At 40.2% G+C, this 19856-nt stretch overlaps 1 protein-coding gene across 1 annotated transcript in view; it reads right to left on the bottom strand.

The window, feature by feature from the left end:
* csmd3a (CUB and Sushi multiple domains 3a) overlaps positions 1-19856 on the bottom strand; it is a 631117-nt gene that overhangs the window by 446111 nt on the left and 165150 nt on the right. Inside the window, exons 11-14 of the mRNA XM_060900611.1 lie at positions 18540-18643; positions 13757-13869; positions 13489-13671; positions 1740-2051 (exon numbers count right to left, since the gene is read on the bottom strand). Of these exons, the coding sequence (XP_060756594.1) occupies positions 1740-2051; positions 13489-13671; positions 13757-13869; positions 18540-18643 (712 nt within the window). The remainder of the gene's footprint in view (positions 1-1739; positions 2052-13488; positions 13672-13756; positions 13870-18539; positions 18644-19856) is intronic.

Genomic DNA, 19856 nt, shown 5'->3' with positions numbered 1-19856 from the left:
TACACCACCGTGCCGCCGTTTTGTTTTCAAGTAGAGATTTTATTCCGTCCTCGGTTGGTTCAGCAACATGCTCCGCCATTTTGTTTTTCTCTACTCACGGTATATGAGCTGATAGCCTAGTAGTAGAGTAGCCAATCAGAGCACACGATTGCTCATATCCAGTGAATGTGGATAGAATAATTTTGCTTATAAATTTTAAACCTTTTAGCCGAGGGTTGTGATCTTTGGGTCATCTCAATTTGAACACACCCATTGCCATTAAAGTCCACCATATTGGATTTTCCACCATTTCAAATTTTTTGAAAAACCTAAATTTACTTTTGTTGACTATTCCTAGATCATCGATCCTATTCCCACCAAATTTGGCAGGCTTCATCTACAGAGGGTTCTGACCAAAAGTTATTCAAAGAATTTTGCAAGACAAACAATTTGGCTGCTGGCATTCAATCAAATATGATAACGATGCCACTGAACAGGAAGTGAAACAATATCTCAGCAACACTTTTATGTATATGCACCAAATTTGGTGGACTGACTCAAGATCCTACCTAAAGGGATTGTGGAAAAATTTGCTCCATTAGACCACTCAGGGGAACTATTATAAGAAAAAAAAATAAACTTGGCTTTTTGTCATTATACTCTTTTTTTTTTATAATATTTGGTCTAAAACCATGATTGTTTTAGTCATGCCATTTTAGATCCTAAATCTGCTTGGGCCCCTCATTGCAGCTATATTTTATGATCATGTTTGCTCTTTTTTCTAATTTTTGAATTGTCTCCTGCCTTTGTGTTATATTGCATTTGACAACAAAGAAAAATAGCTATTTCATTCTTAAGTCTGCGTTTTCTATCCCTGATATTTTGTTTAATTGATTGTATGGCAAGTCAAGTTTTGTGTTTAAAGGCAGTGGTGTAGATGTTTTGAGAAAAAAAAAAGTGCCAAAGAGGATTAATAAAATATCTGGCAACCTCAGAAGCATACACTTAAAAAATACACACACACACACACACACACACACACACACACACACACACACACACACACTTATATACAATATATATATACATTTTTGTTTTTTATACCTCAATGTCAGTATGTACATAACCTCATTCTGAATACAAGGAACTTCACAAGCATAAATATCGACATAAATATTGGACTTAAGCCCATAATTAGTTTGTTATACTTTTGAGCTAAATTACATTAGTTGCTGCTTTTTTAGCCTTGTAGATATTACATTAGAATTTTTACTTTCGCATTTATGATCTGTCCAAGGACCACTAGAACGGGAATGAGCCAGAGAAGAAATGGGGAAAAGACGTAAAAAAAAAAGGTTTTGAAAAATGATTGTTTTAGAAGTCATAATTCCTGCGTTTTACATTTTATGAATATATTTTTTACAATATGCTGACAATTCAACTTTGCACTTTTTTTCTTTTTTTCATCCCCATTATAGTGCTCTATTTAAATCCATATGTTTGAGGAAGACTCATCTGTGTTAAATAAAATGACACACACAGTATAGGATTAAGTTGATTATGCCTGACAAAAAAATGGCACATGTCCCAGTAAGCACTTGAGAATATCTCAAGAGAGATTTAAAAAAAAAAGCTAATACCCTGCAAAAATGCTGAAAAAAAGAACTTTATTTGAAACTGTACTTTCTCTGAATAGTTGTTTTAAGGATAATGCTGTGATTTAGAGCTGCAGAATGAAGTGATTGTCCAGCTTTACTCACTGCTGTAGGAGATGTTGAAGCCCCGGCCAGACATGGAATGGTCAGCCTGGAACTCCAGCTGCAGGACGTTGGAGTTGCTGGTGAGGTGTGACGGCACCTCAGTGCCCGTGAAGCGGCCCAGCAACTCGCCATCCCGCACTGTCAGGAAGTCATAGGGTGGCTCCAGGTCGAAGTCGTTGAAGGCCAGCTGGATGCGGCTTCCTGGCTCGGCGATGATCAGCCACACGCAGTTCAAATTGTTGCCATAGCCTTCTGGGTAATCTGGTGACAGGACTGTCCCTGAGGTGGCCGTGAAGTTGGACAGACATGGGACTGAAGAAAACAGAAAATTCCAGGTAGGCTTTGGAATTTTGATAGAAGGGATGTCTTACAGGCTTTAGAGGAGTCAATACTTGAAGTCAATAATCAATATTTGGTGATACCACTGAATCTGCCTTGATATGATATGAAATGATAGTATATGAATATACTATCGCAACATCAATCAGGCTTTCGACCTGGCTACTCAACTACTACTGCTCTCTTAAAATTATCGAATGATATAATGTCAGCAGCAGACAGCAACATGACTACTGGGGCCATATTTATTGACCTTTCTAAGGCGTTTGACATGGTTGACCACTACCTTTTATTAGATAAGTTATATGCTATTGGCCTCTCCAACAAGTCTTTATTATTTTTTAACTCATTTCTTCATAATAGAACTCAGTGTGTCTCCTTGCAGGGTAGTGAATCCAAATTTAAATTAATTGACAAGGGTGTTCCTCAAGGTTCATCGCTGGGCCCGCTTTTGTTTTCAATTTTTATTAATGATTTGCCTCAAATATGCTCTGATAGTCAAATTCATTTATATGCCGATGATACTGTATTGTACTCTTCCGGTGCCAGTATTTCTCAAATTCAGTATTCTCTTCAATCAGACTTCAACAAAGTGCAACAGTAGTTTCTTTCAAATAAGCTTCTCCTGAATAAGGAAAAATCGTACAGTATGCTTTTTTGTACTCGACCTGGCTCTCTGTCATTAACTAATTGGTCAATTACTCTTCTTGACGGAACATTACTTGAAAGAGTGGAGGAGTTTAAATACTTAGGTGTCTGGCTTGACTCTTAGCTATGCTTCAAACCCCATATTAATGCAATCTCCAAAAAAATAACTAGTTGTTTAAAATCTCTTTATCGTTCAGTAGACTGCTTTTCACAAGAAGTCAGGAAAAGAATTGTAACCCAGTTACTTCTTCCAATATTTGATTATGCGGATGTTGTCTATGGCAACACCTCTGAAACACATCTTCGCCCTCTCAATGGCGAAATATAACAGTCAAATATAACAGTCTCTGTAGATTTGTACTTAGATGTCCGTATAGGACACATCACTGTGTGATGTATGAAACTTTGGACTGGCCAGCTCCCAAGACCAGAAGGCAGCTCCATTGGTCAACCCTAATTTTCAAATGTATTCACTTAAAGGCTCCTCCTTACTTGAAACAGTTATTAACTCCTCTAAGCTCTCATTACAGTTTACGGCACATTGACCATTTGTTTCTAGTTACACCCAGAATTCGTAAAGAAATTGGTCATCGTGCATTTAAGTTTAAAGCTCCATCAGACTGGAACAGCCTTCCTTCAACACTAAGGTCCATTTCTTCCCTTCACATTTTTAGATCATCTCTAATCACTCATTTTCAAACATCCTGCTCCTGTTTCTGAATGTTTTTTGTTTGTTTGTTTGTTTTTTCTCTTTTTCTTGGATTAGTTGTACTGATACCGTATGATATCGTATATAAATGACATTACTGTAGTATGCTGGGTGAGGGTAGTGGGGTAGTTTGGAGAGCAACGTTGGTAAGTGTGTGAGTGTGTTTATGTGTATATGTCTATATGTCTATTGTGTATATGTGTATATGTTTAGTGTGTGTATTTAAGTCCTGTTTTTCTTTTTTTTTTTTGTATTGTTATTAAGACCCCCTTGAAAATGAGATGCCACATCTCAAGGGGTTATCCTCAAAATAAATAAATAAATAGAATTTCAATTATTCAGGCAATGATTCACAAGATAGAGTCTGTGACTAAAGTCACAGTGATTTGCACTAGCTGTTACAAACTGAGACGGCTGGTCACCATACCCTAACAATCCGGAACGATAAGAGATAGAGAATGAGACTTAGTGAGAAAAAGTTGCGCCCTGCCACCCTGAACAAAATAAATAATAATTTAAAAAACTGATTGAAAAATAAATCATGAAAATTGACAGAGTTATAAGTAATTGAAAAAAATCCTGTTTTTCTTGGATCATTCCAGATCAGTGATCCAGATCAGCATCAAAAGTCATAGCAATGTACTTCAGCCCAGAGATATTCTTCATGTGAAATTTGGTGATGATTGGTTGAAAACTGAGGGAGAAATAGCATAAAAAATTAGGATAATAATAATAACAATAATAATAATAATAGAAGAAGAATGAGATAGATACTGTGACTAAAGTCACAGTGATTTACGCTAGCTCTTATAAACTAGGACGTCTGGTCACTGTACCCTATAGATCTGGAACAGTAAGAGACAGAGAATGATGCTTAGTGAGGAAAAAAATTAGTTTTTCATGGATCATTCTGGTTCTGTGATCCAGATCAGCACCAAAAGTCATAGCAACATAATTCAGCCCAGAGGTATTCTTCATGTGAAATTTGGTGATGATTGGTTGAAAACTGAGGAAGAAACAGCCTCCTAAAAATTTTATGATAATAATCAGCCAGTTGGTCAGGTTCAATGCCCAAACTGATAATTGCATCATCAGTTTCTCATTGGCTAATCAGACACAAGGTATGCCACCACTCTTGCTGTAATGATTGGAGGTTAGGCACCTTGCTCAAGGGCACTGAAGCCAGTCCTGCTGGTCTAGGGAATCAAACCAGCAACCTTTTGGTCCTAAAGCTGTTTCTCTAACCATTAGGCCATGGCTTCCCCCAATACTACTACTACTAAGAATAAAGTCAAAAGCTCCTGAGTGAGAGTAACACTTTCCGCCATCGCTGCTAGCGCAAATTGAATATTTGACGATGCCACTGCACCTCCGACACTACAGTATGACATGATGATCTCGTTATCTCTGATCAACATAGCTAACAACATCACAGACAAATCACCTTGTTAGCCTTTTTACACAGTTTAAAAACTTTAATTTAAAGATACAGATCTCTTTTTTTCTTCCATGGTACTTGACTTTCCTTTTTCAATAATAATTAATCCATGACTGTTGCCACAGTTTCAGTTGTTTGCATTGATTTCATTTCAATTCTTGCCTTTTAAACTGACGCATCGATCCAAACCCTGGCTGTTTGTGAATCAATGATGAAATGTGATCAATTTATTCTCTGCAAACCTATTCCAACCTGAAATGTAATGAATAGACCTAAAAAGCACGACTCATTGTGAAATCTTGCCAGACTCTACTGTACCTGGATAAGCACAGTATGTACTCAGAGCACCTCACATTCCATTGCACTGCTACTGCTCACTTTGGAATAACATACTGCTGTTTACAAAAGCATGTGGTACATTTCTGAACGCTGCTCAGATCAGTTATGTTTTATGAAAGAAATAACAGAGGTCCGAAAAGGAGCGACGCTCTTATCTCATTAGTCTGATGCAATCCTGAGTCTGATAGCCAGATTTATATGAGCAGTGAAGGGCATATCCATATGTTTATCCAGAAAACTATGGGTGTCTCATATCCGTTAGGGGTTGTATAGAGTAGTGAAGTAATACACTCACTTAGGGAAAGAGGTACAAGGACGTTCTGAAGTCTAATCTTAAAGTGCATGACATTTCAATCGACAGCTGGGAACAGCAAGCGCTTAATCGAGCCAAATGGCGAGCAACATGCTTTGCTGGCACGAAGCACTTTGAGGATCGACGGATCACCAAGCTTCAAGAATGACGTACAGCTCACAAGGTGCGGCTACTAGCCCAACTACCAGGAGACACCTTTGCTTGTCCATACTGCCAACGACACTGTCGGTCACGAATTGGACTGCTAAGTCACCAAAGATCTAAGCACAAAGCCCCATATTTCCGTAGTGGAGAGAAAGAGGTCCATAGAACATGATGGCTCAGTCCACCAATACACTCACTAGTTGATGAGTCATACCAAAAGCCAAAGCCCTTCCCACGCCAAGTGGTGCATAGGGCAGCACCAATCTCCATAGCCCTTGGCCTCTTGCCTATTACATATCTAGGGTTACAGTGGGGGGCTGGTCCTCTGGCAACCGCAAGAGTTTGACTCCCCACTCACATCTATATTGCAGTGTGCTTTGCCAGATGGCAGTAGGTACCAGTTTTATGATGGCCTTTGGTATGGCCCAACCGTGAGTTGAACTCACAATCTCCCGATTAAGAGGCAGACACACTAACCACTAGGCCACTCGCCAGTTGATGAGTTGCACACCACTTTCATATCACTTCAAAGAGTACACTGTAAAAAATGAAACTTGGGGAAATAGTGGCCTTAACTTGAAGAAATAATTAAGAAAGATAAGTCTTTCAGAGTGGGCGGCACAGTGGTGTAGTGGTTAGCGCTGTCGCCTCACAGCAAGAAGGTGACACAGGTTCGAGCCCCGTGGCCGGCGAGGGCCTTTCTGTGTGGAGTTTGCATGTTCTCCCCGTGTCCGCGTGGGTTTCCTCCGGGTGCTCCGGTTTCCCCCACAGTCCAAAGACATGCAGGTTAGGTTAACTGGTAACTCTAAATTGACCGTGACTGTGAGTGTGAATGGTTGTCTGCATCTATGTGTCAGCCCTGTGATGACCTGGCGACTTGTCCAGGGTGTACCCCGCCTTTCGGCCGTAGTCAGCTGGGATAGGCTCCAGCTTGCCTGCGACCCTGTAGAAGGATAAAGCGGCTAGAGATAATGAGATGAGAAGTCTTTCAGATGAAAGTTGTCGTAACTTGCAATCTTGTTTTATTGGGAAAACATTGGGAAAACTTGTGCTGGAAAGTTTGGAGAAGTACAATGTATAAGTTACTGTAGTACTAATTAATTGCGGGGCAAAGTTCTGGCAACTTCTTTGAAAGAAGATGACGCATGCGCCGTTGGATTCCACTTCTGGAGGCGAGTGTTCGGTAAGTTCACAGTCGATGCTCAAGGTAGAGAACCCTTAAACCCGAGTTCTGTCAAATGAAACCTCTGTAATAACTTTTAGTATCTCTGTATTAAAACCTAGACCGCTGTATTTAAAAAGAACAACATGAGACTGACCCAAAAACACCATGTTCCGTTATTAGGTGGGGTTTTTACTAGCTAGCCAGCTAACGTTTGCCGCGTTTAACCGCTAACATAGCTAACATTTCCTCAAGGGGAAGGAAATCAATATACTGTAGGTGCAGGTGAAATTTTGCAGTCGACACTAGTAGTCGACATAGCTTGCAAATGATATAATAATATTGCTAAGGTCACATTAGTTAAAGTGTGTGTTGTTATTGCGTATAACTTTTGTGGTGTGTTTTAGCTGACACGCTTGAGTTTACAGAATCAGGTAAACTTAAAAGCACTGTCTGTTAGTGATAATATTACATGCTAATGATCTAACAGGTGGTTAGCAAGCAAGTGTGTGTGTGCTAGTCTGTAGGGTTAAGTCAGCTTGACTGCAAGCTAAAAATTGGTCCTGTCAATTCAAATAACAAACGCGGACATACACATGCTAAACACCATCACACCACACCTCGCCTTACCAAGCAAACTTCTTATGTAACTGACGTTGTTTAGTGGATAAAATCTGCCGTTGGCTGCCGTGGTTTGAACATGCCGTGGTTCGAAAGTACGAACTTGTAGCAGTGTAGATGTGAGACTAGCTTACGCATGAGGTGAAAATCAAAAATCTAAAGCGCTGTGTAGTAGTTTAATATTCATCTCATCATCTCTAGCCGCTTTATCCTTCTACAGGGTCGCAGGCAAGCTGGAGCCTATCCCAGCTGACTACGGGCGAAAGGCAGGGTACACCCTGGACAAGTCGCCAGGTCATCACAGGGCTGACACATAGACACAGACAACCATTCACACTCACACCTACGGTCAATTTAGACTCACCAGTTAACCTAATCTGCATGTCTTTGGACTGTGGGGGAAACCGGAGCACCCGGAGGAAACCCACGCGGACACGGGGAGAACATGCAAACTCCACACAGAAAGGCCCTCGCCGGCCCCGGGGCTCGAACCCAGGACCTTCTTGCTGTGAGGCGACAGCGCTAACCACTACACCACCGTGCCGGCCTAGTTTAATATTTTAAGGATAAAACAATTCCTTCAGAAATTGTGTTAAAAATAGTGATTTGGATGCATCTGGCCAAGTGACTTGACTTGACTTGAAAGCTTTAATGTCCTTAAAAAAGGCAATTTGTCTTACAGCACAGCAAAGTGACAAAAAACACATACAATAAAAAACCCATCACAACACAATAAATAGCAAAACGTGTAAATAAATACAGACCACTGGTCAGAGGCATCAATCAATGCTAGAAATGTTAAAAAAAAATCATTTGTACATTAACACAAGTATGAGTGTAGTTTTAAGTATGTATCTCCCATATCTTGTTCAATTGATTAATTGCCATGGGGATGAAGGAGTTCTTTGCTCTATTTGTTCTGATGTTAGGGTATCTGTATCTACGACCTGAGGGAAGTGTTTGGAATTTAACTGAGAGAGGGTGGGTAATGTCAGTGCAGACTTTGCCTGCCTTCTTGGCTAATCTATCCAGGTAAAAGTTATTAAGCTCTTTTTGCTGACACCCCATTATTTTCCCACTTGTTTTAACGATTTTACCCAGTTTACTTTTGTGCGTCACTTTGGAGTGACCATACCAGCATACAATACCATAGCAAAGAATACTTTCAATAAAAGACTTGTAAAATAACGTCATAATTGTATTGTCAACATTAAAAAAGTTAAGTTTCCTTAGGAAATACAAATGCTGTTGACCCTTTTTATAAATTGCATCTGCACAACTGTCCCATGATAATTTGTGGTCTATAATTAGACCAAGATATTTATAGTCCATTATAAATTAGTGGCACTGGTACGCTCATTGAAAGCCATTTGGCTTGCCGATCAAACGTAAAAACCCAGCTACCGACGTAATTTTCTTTTCAATGAAAGTTTGACTCTTGCACATGCTGAAAGAGACCCTTAGTTGCTTCAGCGCCGGTGTCACACTTTAAGTAATTCTACCACTCTAAATGACTTTAATTCTGTTATTTTTGATTGCCTAAGTTAGGCTATTTATTGACATGAAATAGAATTACTTCTGTCGGTTTTGTTTTGTGCTTTTTTTCAGACATCGGACATTTCCATGCACAGAAAGACTGTGGCGCTCCGAGGCCTCCCTTTGTTTCTGACGGACTATGGAGCAGAGAAGATTCTGAAGACATGCTTGGTAAGTACGTACACTACCATTCAAAAGTTTGGGGTCACCCAGACAATTTTGTGTTTTAAACACTGTAACACAGAGACTTTTACTGCACAATTATTGTCCTGATACAGAAGCCAAGAATGGCCGTGCTTGCAATAAATATTTTTCATGCTGGTTTCAGGTGCTAACCAGAAAATTATTGCGCTACCTCAAGAAAACAAAGCTCTTTTGCTTGTGATAATGAGTTCATTATTTTTTCATAACTGGTTCACTCTTAATATTTATTCATTTTTATGCACCCTTGTTATTACCTCATGTGGCCAACAGGTGATGAGTTTATGCCATCATGTGTTGTCCGTCCTCCGTCTGTCCGGCGTTGTCCTCATTTCATGAAAATCGCTTCTTCTCTCTCAATTCTTCACTGATTTTTATTCTTTTTGGCAGGAAGGTAGGTCTGCCTAGGGTGCATATAGCTTCTACCCAAATTTTCTAAATTACAATTATAAATGAAGTTATGGACTAATTAAGCCTTAATGAGCAGTTCAACACAAATCGCTTCTTCTCGGTCAATTCCTCGCCGTTTTGGATTCTTTCTGGCAAATAGGTCGGTATTCCTAGGGTGGATATCGCTTCTATATATAGCTTGTATATAGTGTATATTGCTTGCAACATTTATTGCTCAAGGTCGCCCACTTTAGATTGTTCCTTCTGGACTAGATGGGGCTGGAGTGAGCTACGTCGTCATTGATGGTCACGTTTATGTATTTTTATTTATTAGTAGCGACAGGTGATGTGTAGGCCTTCAAAGGGCAGGGACTTAATCAATCAACACGAGATTATGACCTGCGCTTACTGGGAATTCCTCGTTTATGGGGATTAAGTGCAATCCCCAGTCCCGATCATGAACGAGGTTCAGCGGATTACCCATGCCTCTCGGCATGGTGTACGCATACGCTGATCTGACCATTGTGGCACGTGTGCAGCCCTGGACGTCTAAAGGCGTCCCACGTGATTTCACATTAATTTGGTCTGTGAATGAATGAATAAATAAAAATAAAAATAATAAATATTAAATAAATAATAAAATCATTTGATCAATTAAAACAATAATTAAAATAGATAATTAATAACAATTAATCAATAATTATTTATATTTACTAATTAAAATTGATAAACAGTTATTTCTTATTCAAATGTATATATTTAAATTATTATTTCTCATTTAACAATTAATATAAAATTTTAATATTTTACTTCAGTTAAAATATTTATTTATTTATTTATTTATTTATTCAAACACAGAAGTCATCAAAAGAGCTGGACTTCCCTCCATCAAGACGGTGATCGAACACCACCAACTTGGTCACTTGGCCATGTCCAAAGGATGCCAAATGAATGACTCCCCAAGCGAGTCCTCGACTCTGAACTGACTGAAGGCCACAGAAAGAGAGGCGCCGCCCAAAAAGTGCTTCGAAGACAGCATCAAAAGATCTCTGATAGCATTTAACATCGACCCGAGGAACTGGGAAGCGGTCGCAGAAAACCTTTATAGAATGTCCTGTCTTTCTGGCTCCATCAAGGCTGAAAATGATAAGAGACATCCTGCTGATGAAAAACACCGCCGCCGAAAGGTCTGAGAACAACAAAGGGCAGCCGGCATTGGACCGCTTCCTACTACCCCCTGCTCTCATTGTCCTCAACTGTTTCACTCGCATGTTTGACTCTCAAGTCATCTCCGTTTCAAGCACCCTGTGCCTAGCCTAGTAAACTAGACCCACCCGCCTAGCGGCCAAAAATATTTTTGCCTACGAGTGGGTCTAGCCTCGGACCATATCAACAACACACCCCGGGCATCAAATCGTGCCCGCCAATCACAACGCAAGGTTTTTGTTTGGATTCTTTGGGCGGGCTTTTGCAGGAGTGACAACAAGGCTGCGCGACGCTGGAGAAAGCACAACAGGAAAGATGGCTACGGCTATTGAACAGCGCTCATTTGACTCCGCTTTGGAATCAGTTTTAGAAGAATTAGACTTGGAGTTTTCGTTGAAACATGATTTTAGAGTGACACTGAGTGATACTCTCATGTCTTTTTGGCACAAACGACAAAAACAGTCAAACTCCATGATCGCTGAATCTTCACCAAAACACTCGACGCTCCAATGGTGTCCCTCTCCACATGCTGTTTGTTTACCCTCCCCCACTGCTTTCTGTCGCTCTGACAGTCACTGTTGCGCTGATTGGTCAGAGCGTTGGCCTATACGCAGAGAGACAGTTTGAAAGACAACGGGTTGTTCCTCCCACACCCTTCGGAAATGTCTACGACCGAGACCAGACTAAATATTCACATTTAGTCTGGCTTGCCAGGCTACCCTGTGCCTTGACCTTGGAAAGCATACTCGACCTTGAGGTATGCTGACAATGACAATAAATAATTAACTATCACATGAAAACAAGCTTTGTCATATATATATATATATATATATATATATATATATATATTTTTTGTTATTGTGAGAAAACATCATCAAGTAAACGATCACAAGGATGGCACAGTGCACACCGCACACTTCCGTACACTGACGCTGCAGTGTCACCTGCATCGGGGAATTCTGGTGTTGTTTTTCAGCATTTAACTACGAATAAATGAATAAAACAGAACAGTCCTGAATACAGTGGTGCTTGAAAGTTTGTGAACCCTTTAGAATTTTCTATATTTCTGCATAAATATGACCTAAAACATCATCAGATTTTCACACAAGTCCTAAAAGTAGATAAAGAGAACCCAGTTAAACAAATGAGACAAAAATATTATACTTGGTCATTTATTTATTGAGGAAAATGATCCAATATTACATCTTTGTGAGTGGCAAAAGTATGTGAACCTCTAGGATTAGCAGTTAATTTGAAGGTGAAATTAGAGTCAGGTGTTTTCAATCAATGGGATGACAATCAGGTGTGAGTGGGCACCCTGTTTTATTTAAAGAACAGGGATCTATCAAAGTCTGATCTTCATAACACATGTTTGTGGAAGTGTATCATGGCACGAACAAAGGAGATTTCTGAGGACCTCAGAAAAAGTGTTGTTGATGCTCATCAGGCTGGAAAAGGTTACAAAACCATCTCTAAAGAGTTTGGACTCCACCAATCCACAGTCAGACAGATTGTGTACAAATGGAGAAAATTCAAGCCCATTGTTACCCTCCCTAGGACCGGTCGACCAACAAAGATCACTCCAAGAGCAAGGTGTGTAATAGACAGCGAGGTCACAAAGGACCCCAGGGTAACTTCGATGCAACTGAAGGCCTCTCTCACATTGGCTAATGTTAATGTTCATGAGTCCACCATCAGGAGAACACTGAACAACAATGGTGTGCATGTAAGGGCTGCAAGGAGAAAGCCACTGCTCTCCAAACAGAACATTGCTGCACGTTTGCAGTTTGCTAAAGATCACGTGGACAAGCCAGAAGGCTATTGGAAAATGTTTTGTGGACGGATGAGACCAAAATAGAATTTTTGGTTTAAATGAGAAGCGTTATGTTTGGAGAAAGGACAACACTGCATTCCAGCATAAGAACCTTATCCCATTTGTGAAACATGGTGGTGGTAGTATCATGGTTTGGGCCTGTTTTGCTGCATCTGGGCCAGGACGGCTTGCCATCATTGATGGAACAATGAATTCTGAATTATACCAGCGAATTCTAAAGGAAAATGTCAGGACATCTGTCCATGAACTGAATCTCAAGATAAGCCGGGTCATGCAGCAAGACAACAATTCTAAGCACACAGGTCGTTCTACCAAAGAATGGTTAAAGAAGAATAAAGTAAATGTTTTGGAATGGCCAAGTCAAAGCCCTGACCTTAATCCAATCGAAATGCTGTGGAAGGACCTGAAGTGAGCAGTTCATGTGAGGAAACCCACCAACATCCCAGAGTTGAAGCTGTTCTGTACGGAGGAACGGGCTAAAATTCCTCCAAGCCGGTGTGCAGGACTGATCAACAGTTACCGCAAACGTTTAGTTGCAGTTATTGCTGCACAAGGGGGTCACACCAGATACTGAAAGCAAAGGTTCACATACTTTTGCCACTCACAGATATGTAATATTGGATCATTTTCCTCAATAAATAAATGACCAAGTATAATATTTTTGTGTCATTTGTTTAACTGGGTTCTCTTTATCTACTTTTAGGACTTGTGTGAAAATCTGATGATGTTTTAGGTCATATTTATGCAGAAATATAGAAAATTCTAAAGGGTTCACAAACTTTCAAGCACCACTGTATATCATTTCCTCTAAAATGATTCTCCAATCAATGCATATCCATTACGTCCATGAAGTAGAGGCTGGTACTTACAAATACAGATGGGGATGTTGGCGGACCACTGATTGTTATTCTGGCAGGAAATGGTTCTTTCACCGATGAGCTCAAATCCGAACTGACATTCGAAGCGTAGTACATCGCCATTGGAGAAACCCGCTCCCTCTCGGAAGCCGTACAAAGGGATACCAGGGTCACCGCAGCTCTCCTTGTCAATTTCTGTTTTTTTTTTTAAACAACAATGCATCAATGTGTGAGTCAATGGTGAGTGTTTCTTTCAATGAGGCTGATGATGAGGACAAACCTTTGTAGTTGATTTTGAAGCCAATGGAGCCGACGCTCTCATCCGACTGCAAATGGAGCCACATCTGATGGGTCATGCTGACAATCAGGTCAGGCACGAAGCTGCCAGTCAAACTGCAGAAAGAAACAGAAAGAGTTCGACTTTTTTTGTTCTGTTTTTTTTTTTCTAAAGATGTTCACAAGGAGCCTGATGCAAATGGAATACAATACAAAACAAAATAAGATATAAACAAAGTCTTTCGCTGGAGGGGGAAATATCTCTTCATTTCATTCTATCAGTATTGACAGTAGTTATTTTATCGCTGGCATTAAGCGCATGGTTATACATAGCCAATTATTTGAAGTGTGCTTTATGCGCATGGGGTTTGGCAGGACATGAGATTTTGTCCTTGTGGGACAAAAGAAAATTGGTGCAAACATGATTCTGGTTTGGAGACACGCCAGTAATCAAAAAGTTTAAGAAAAAAGTGCTGAGATACACAGATGCATTATGGGATACTTGCATCTTATACCACATTTCTGTTGAATTCTCGATTCTGATTGGCCAGAAGGTGTGGATTACATTTCTATAAAAGCAGCTCTGACAGAAATGGAGCTACAGTGGGGCAAAAAAGTATTTAGTCAGTCACCAATTGTGCAAGTTCTCCCACTTAAAAAGATGAGAGAGGCCTGTAATTTTCATCATCGGTACACTTCAACTATGAGAGACAAAATGAGAAAAAAAAATCCAGAAAATCACATTGTCTGATTTTTTAAAAATTTATTTGCAAATTATGGTGGAAAATAAGCATTTGGTCAATAACAAAAGTTCATCTCAATACTTTGTTATATACCCTTTATTGGCAATGACAGAGGTCAAACGTTTGCTGTAAGTCTTCACAAGGTTTTCACACACTGTTGCTGGTATTTTGGCCCATTCCTCCATGCAGATCTCCTCTAGAGCAGTGATGTTTTGGGGCTGTCGCTGGGCAACACGGACTTTCAACTCCCTCCAAAGATTTTCTATAGGGTTGAGATCTGGAGACTGGCTAGGCCACTCCAGGACTTTGAAATGCTTCTTACGAAGCCACTCCTTTGTTGCCCGGGTGGTGTGTTTGGGATCATTGTCATGCTGAAAGACCCAGCTACGTTTCATCTTCAATGCCCTTGCTGATGGAAGGAGGTTTTCACTCAAAATCTCACGATACATGGCCCCATTCATTCTTTCCTTTACACGGATCAGTCGTCCTGGTCCCTTTGCAGAAAAACAGCCCCAAAGCATGATGTTTCCACCCCCATGCTTCACAGTAGGGATGGTGTTCTTTGGATGCAACTCAGCATTCTTTCTCCTCCAAACATGACAAGTTGAGTTTTTACCAAAAAGTTCTATTTTGGTTTCATCTGACCATATGACATTCTCCCAATCCTCTTCTGGATCATCCAAAAGCTCTCTAGCAAACTTCAGATGGGCCTGGACATGTACTGGCTTAAGCAGGGGGACACGTCTGGCACTGCAGGATTTGAGTCCCTGGCGGCGTAGTGTGTTACTGATGGTAGCCTTTGTCACTTTGGTCCCGGCTCTCTGCAGGTCATTCACTAGGTCCCCCCATGTGGTTCTGGGATTTTTGCTCACTGTTCTTGTGATCATTTTGACCGCACAGGGTGAGATCTTGCGTGGAGCCCCAGATCGAGGGAGATTATCAGTGGTCTTGTATGTCTTCCATTTTCTAATAATTGCTCCCACAGTTGATTTCTTCACACCAAGCTGCTTACCTATTGCAGATTCAGTCTTCCCAGCCTGGTGCAGGTCTACAATTTTGTTTCTGGTGTCCTTTGACAGCTCTTTGGTCTTGGCCATAGTGGAGTTTGGAGTGTGACTGTTTGAGATTGTGGACAGGTGTCTTTTATACTGATAACGAGTTCAAACAGGTGCCATTAATACAGGTAACGAGTGGAGGACAGAGGAGCCTCTTAAAGAAGTTGTTACAGGTCTGTGAGAGCCAGAAATCTTGCTTGTTTGTAGGTGACCAAATACTTATTTTACCGAGGAATTTACCAATTAATTCATTAAAAATCCTACAATGTGATTTCCTGCATTCTTTCCCCCCATTCTGTCTCTCACAGTTGAAGTGTGCCTATGATGAAAATTACAGGCCTCTCTCATCTTTTTAAGTGGGACAACTTGCACGATTGGTGGCTGACTAAATACTTTTTTGCCCCACTGTACAAATCATAGGTTTATATGAATGCCTTGTCATTTCTATAGTAACAACTTACACGACATAGTCATGCTACATAAACAGTTTAAAACTTGTGTGTATTTTTTCACTAACTGTTTTTTTTTCATGTTCATGGAAGGAGTCTCACAGTGTCCAGTGTCATTGCTTTGTCATAGTCTCATTAACTTCCATAAAGACAGAAAGAAAAAAGAAAAGCTTGGAAGGAAATGGCTTTTAAACGATGGTAGGAACTTGTTTCTTGGTGTTTCACAACGTTAAGTAACTATAAATGGACAAAAAGTCTAGAAGGGCACTTGGTTGAGTAGAGTGCATACCTCCACCAAGCCACGTACCTAGGATAATATTAAAGCTGTCCACCAAATTTCATCCAAATCTGTTCACTAGTTTTTGAGTTATGTTGGAAAAAACAAACAAAAAACCCCCCCCACCCCTGGATCTGCATATATATTTGGAGCCTGCATCTGCATACATATCCAGATTTGCATCAAAATCTAATCAATTGTTCCTTGACCCGTGGCCCACCTCCCCACCAAATCTCATCCAAATCTATTCACTACTTTTTGAGTTACATTGGGGAAAACAAACAAACATAGGCGAAAATATAACCTCCTCCAACAAAGTTGGTGAAGGTAACTAATATAAAAATGTAATCATTGGCAAATTGCTGTGGAATACAGGCTTGTAGTACTTGAGTCCAACTCGTGCCCTAATTTTATGGACTTGTGACTTGACTTGGACTTGAGCACTGATGACTTGGACTCAGACTCATGTATTAACTGCATTCGGACTTGTAAATTGGAGATGAGGACTTGGATTTTTTCTTAATTTTTTGTAACATGCCATGATAATTCGGTCTAAAATATTTATATTTATATCTACATTAATTTTTACACTAATTTTGTACAAGAGAACGCGCAGTCACCTGTTCATACGTCGTGTTCAGGAACAAACTAACATTAATGGTGCTAAAATGCCTGGAGAGACGCCCCTAGGACTGTCCGCTTTGCTTATACAGACTTCTCGTGCAGTGGGAAAAAATGCACTGCTGTGTGTTCCATATGTAGAAGAACTATCGAGGAGACGACGGGGACGACCTCGAACTTCAATCATCATTTGGTAAGACTCCACCCAGAGAAGGAAGTGACACGCTATGTTCATTGCCCTGTTGATGGCGGTGCTTGCTTGCTGAATGATGAACTAGCTAGTGTTAACCCTCTCTCATTTTATTTGCCCTGTTGATAGTGGGCAGGGCTTGCTGAGTGATGAACAAGCTTTTTATCTGTAGCCTGTTAACTAAAACGGGGCAGTCGAGCAGGAACGTTAGTCCAACACAGTATCAGAGACGCTTTCACATAAAGGCAGCAACAGCCACCGTCAGATGGTGCCATTGGAGTCTTGTTCTCGGACTCGACTCGGAGTTGATTCTAAATTTTCTTTAATGACTTGGACTTGAACAGTGGGGACTCGAGACTGGACTCAGACTCGAGGTTTAGAGGCTGTCCACACGGCAACGGATTCAGGTGAATCTGATAAAATTGTTTATCGTTTCGGCCTGCCGTCCACACGGCACCGGCGTTTTGGGTGCCCCAAAACGAGAACGGGTTCCAGAGTGGAAAAATCTGGCAACGGCGCCATTGTGAAGTCGTCTGGATGAGTAGAACGGATTTGTTTATGATGACGTCACAACCACATGACTAGAACAAGCAGCACTCTCGCTGTTTTGTATGAACCACTGCATTGCATTCACTTTTGTATACAGCTTTTCTTTTAAATAAACAAGTAACTGAACCATTTCTTGAATTTCTTTTTTTTATTGGATAAGACTGCTTTTCAAAATGTTCACACACAATATAAAAAGTTATATAAATTATATAAAAATGCTTTTCAAAATGTTCACACACAATAAGAAAATTAAGTTATATAAAACTATGCACACTAATAAAACTAATTTGTACACACAGAAGGCACGATTTCCTCACGTAGTCGCAGCCATCTTCTTCTTGTTGTTGTGTGCTTGTTCCAGTGAGTGCTTCACGCTGGGTAGAAGAAGGGGTTTATGCGCATGCGTCCTACTACTTCTATTGTTCTGGTGTCTCCGATAGGACCGTCTTACAGCGCACGTAGAGGTGTGGCATGTGTATTGCATCGTTTTCAGCAAGCATTGCGTTGCCATATGTACCTGATATTTTACTGATCCGTTGCCCATGTGGACGCGATATTTTTTTAAATAAAATCTCGTTGCCGTTGTCGTGTGGATGTCGTGTTAGTGACTCGACTACAACACTGGGTGGAATAACGAATAAAGCACTGGGCGGACGGGCGGTTAGGGGAAAATAGTCCACTTTGGCACAGTAACAGGAACTTCTATTCACATTGTTAATTATTTTCCTATAAACTATGCACAACCACCAAGTGTTAAAAAGGTTAAAATAAATGCTTAACATTTTTAAAAATATTGCCACTAGTAATATTTTCTAAAGCTGATTGACAGCTCCAGAGACTCATGTAGTAAACGAATTTAGAAAATTTTGCAATAATCCCAGAAAGCTAACAATCAGAACTCACACTTGGATGATGGTTCTGGAGTCTCCGACCTCTCCTCCATCTCCTATCGTAAGCGTATCGTATCCGAGCTCCAAGTCAAACTCTTCAAAGTTGATCTGGATCACCTGGAAAGGCAGAGAACATGTCTCAGAACACGTTCCTGTCAAAATGACCTCTCGTTTCAATTCCATAACCCTAACAGCCTTCGCATAGGAGCCATAATCGGCAAATAAGAATGATTTAAACATATAATAAGTGTGATAATAAGAGCTGGCACTTTGGTGGAACATATGTTATCGATAAATTACCCTTCATTACAAACCCTTGCCTGACGTTAAAGCTATCATCAGGTACAAATTAGTAGCTTCTCTTGTGGATAATTGCAAACAAGAGTGTGTTGCGAATACAAACCAGTGCAATCAAACGAGACAAGAACGTCCATGCTAATCCAGCGCTAAGATCTGTATACATGTGTACATTATACACTATGCGTGCTTAAAATCATTTCATAGTGCTAATGATGTCATAACACACTCATGATGCCTGCGGCTTTCGTATTATGAGCGCCAGAGAACCGCAATAAAACTTAAACTCAGCAATTCCATCTGTCGAAGATAAATGAGGCAATATCGCCTCACTGTGTCATTTAGGACCCATTTGCATCACAGCACCACAGGGACGCAGATTTAGCAGCAATTGAATCTATAACTCAGCTATTTGGAAATAGTTAATGACGTGAGGAGAGAGAGTCATGGGAAAATGTATCAAATATGTGCACACAGGTACACAGCGAGTCTGGGCTTCAAATATGCCTTAGGGATAAATGTTCAAGAGAAAGTGTTGATCATAAAAATAAAAAAAAAGTGGACTAATGAATTGTGAATGAACATTTATCTGTGAAAGGTACGACAAACAATTTCGATTAGATGGAGAGCAGAAGAATAAAACGACATCAAAGTTGGATTTAAACTGCCTGCACTCTGCAGGCGGGTTCTGCATTCTGATTGGTCAGAAGGTGTTGATTAATTTTCAGGACACGCAGTCTGGATAATAATGTGGTTGTAGAGCACGTATTTATTTATGTTAACCAGCTTCTATCGTAACAGCTCATTCATAAGGATTTGTATGATAGTTGATCCACACTGACTGATTTAAAAAAATAGAAAGAAAAAAAACCTGTTGTTAATTGTTGATATGTGAGAAGTTGTTTATTTCACTTTAATGCAAGGAGTCTCCAGTGTCAACATTTTGTCATTTTTTTCCTCAATCGAAAACACAATAAAGAAACGCTGATGAGGGAATTAATGTTTATCTCTGCTATAATGTACACTACCGTTC

This window comes from Neoarius graeffei, chromosome 19, assembly GCF_027579695.1.
Source record: "Neoarius graeffei isolate fNeoGra1 chromosome 19, fNeoGra1.pri, whole genome shotgun sequence".
Classification (NCBI taxonomy): domain Eukaryota; kingdom Metazoa; phylum Chordata; class Actinopteri; order Siluriformes; family Ariidae; genus Neoarius; species Neoarius graeffei.
Note: the sequence above shows the minus strand (reverse complement) of the source record. Positions and strands in the feature narration are given on the sequence as shown.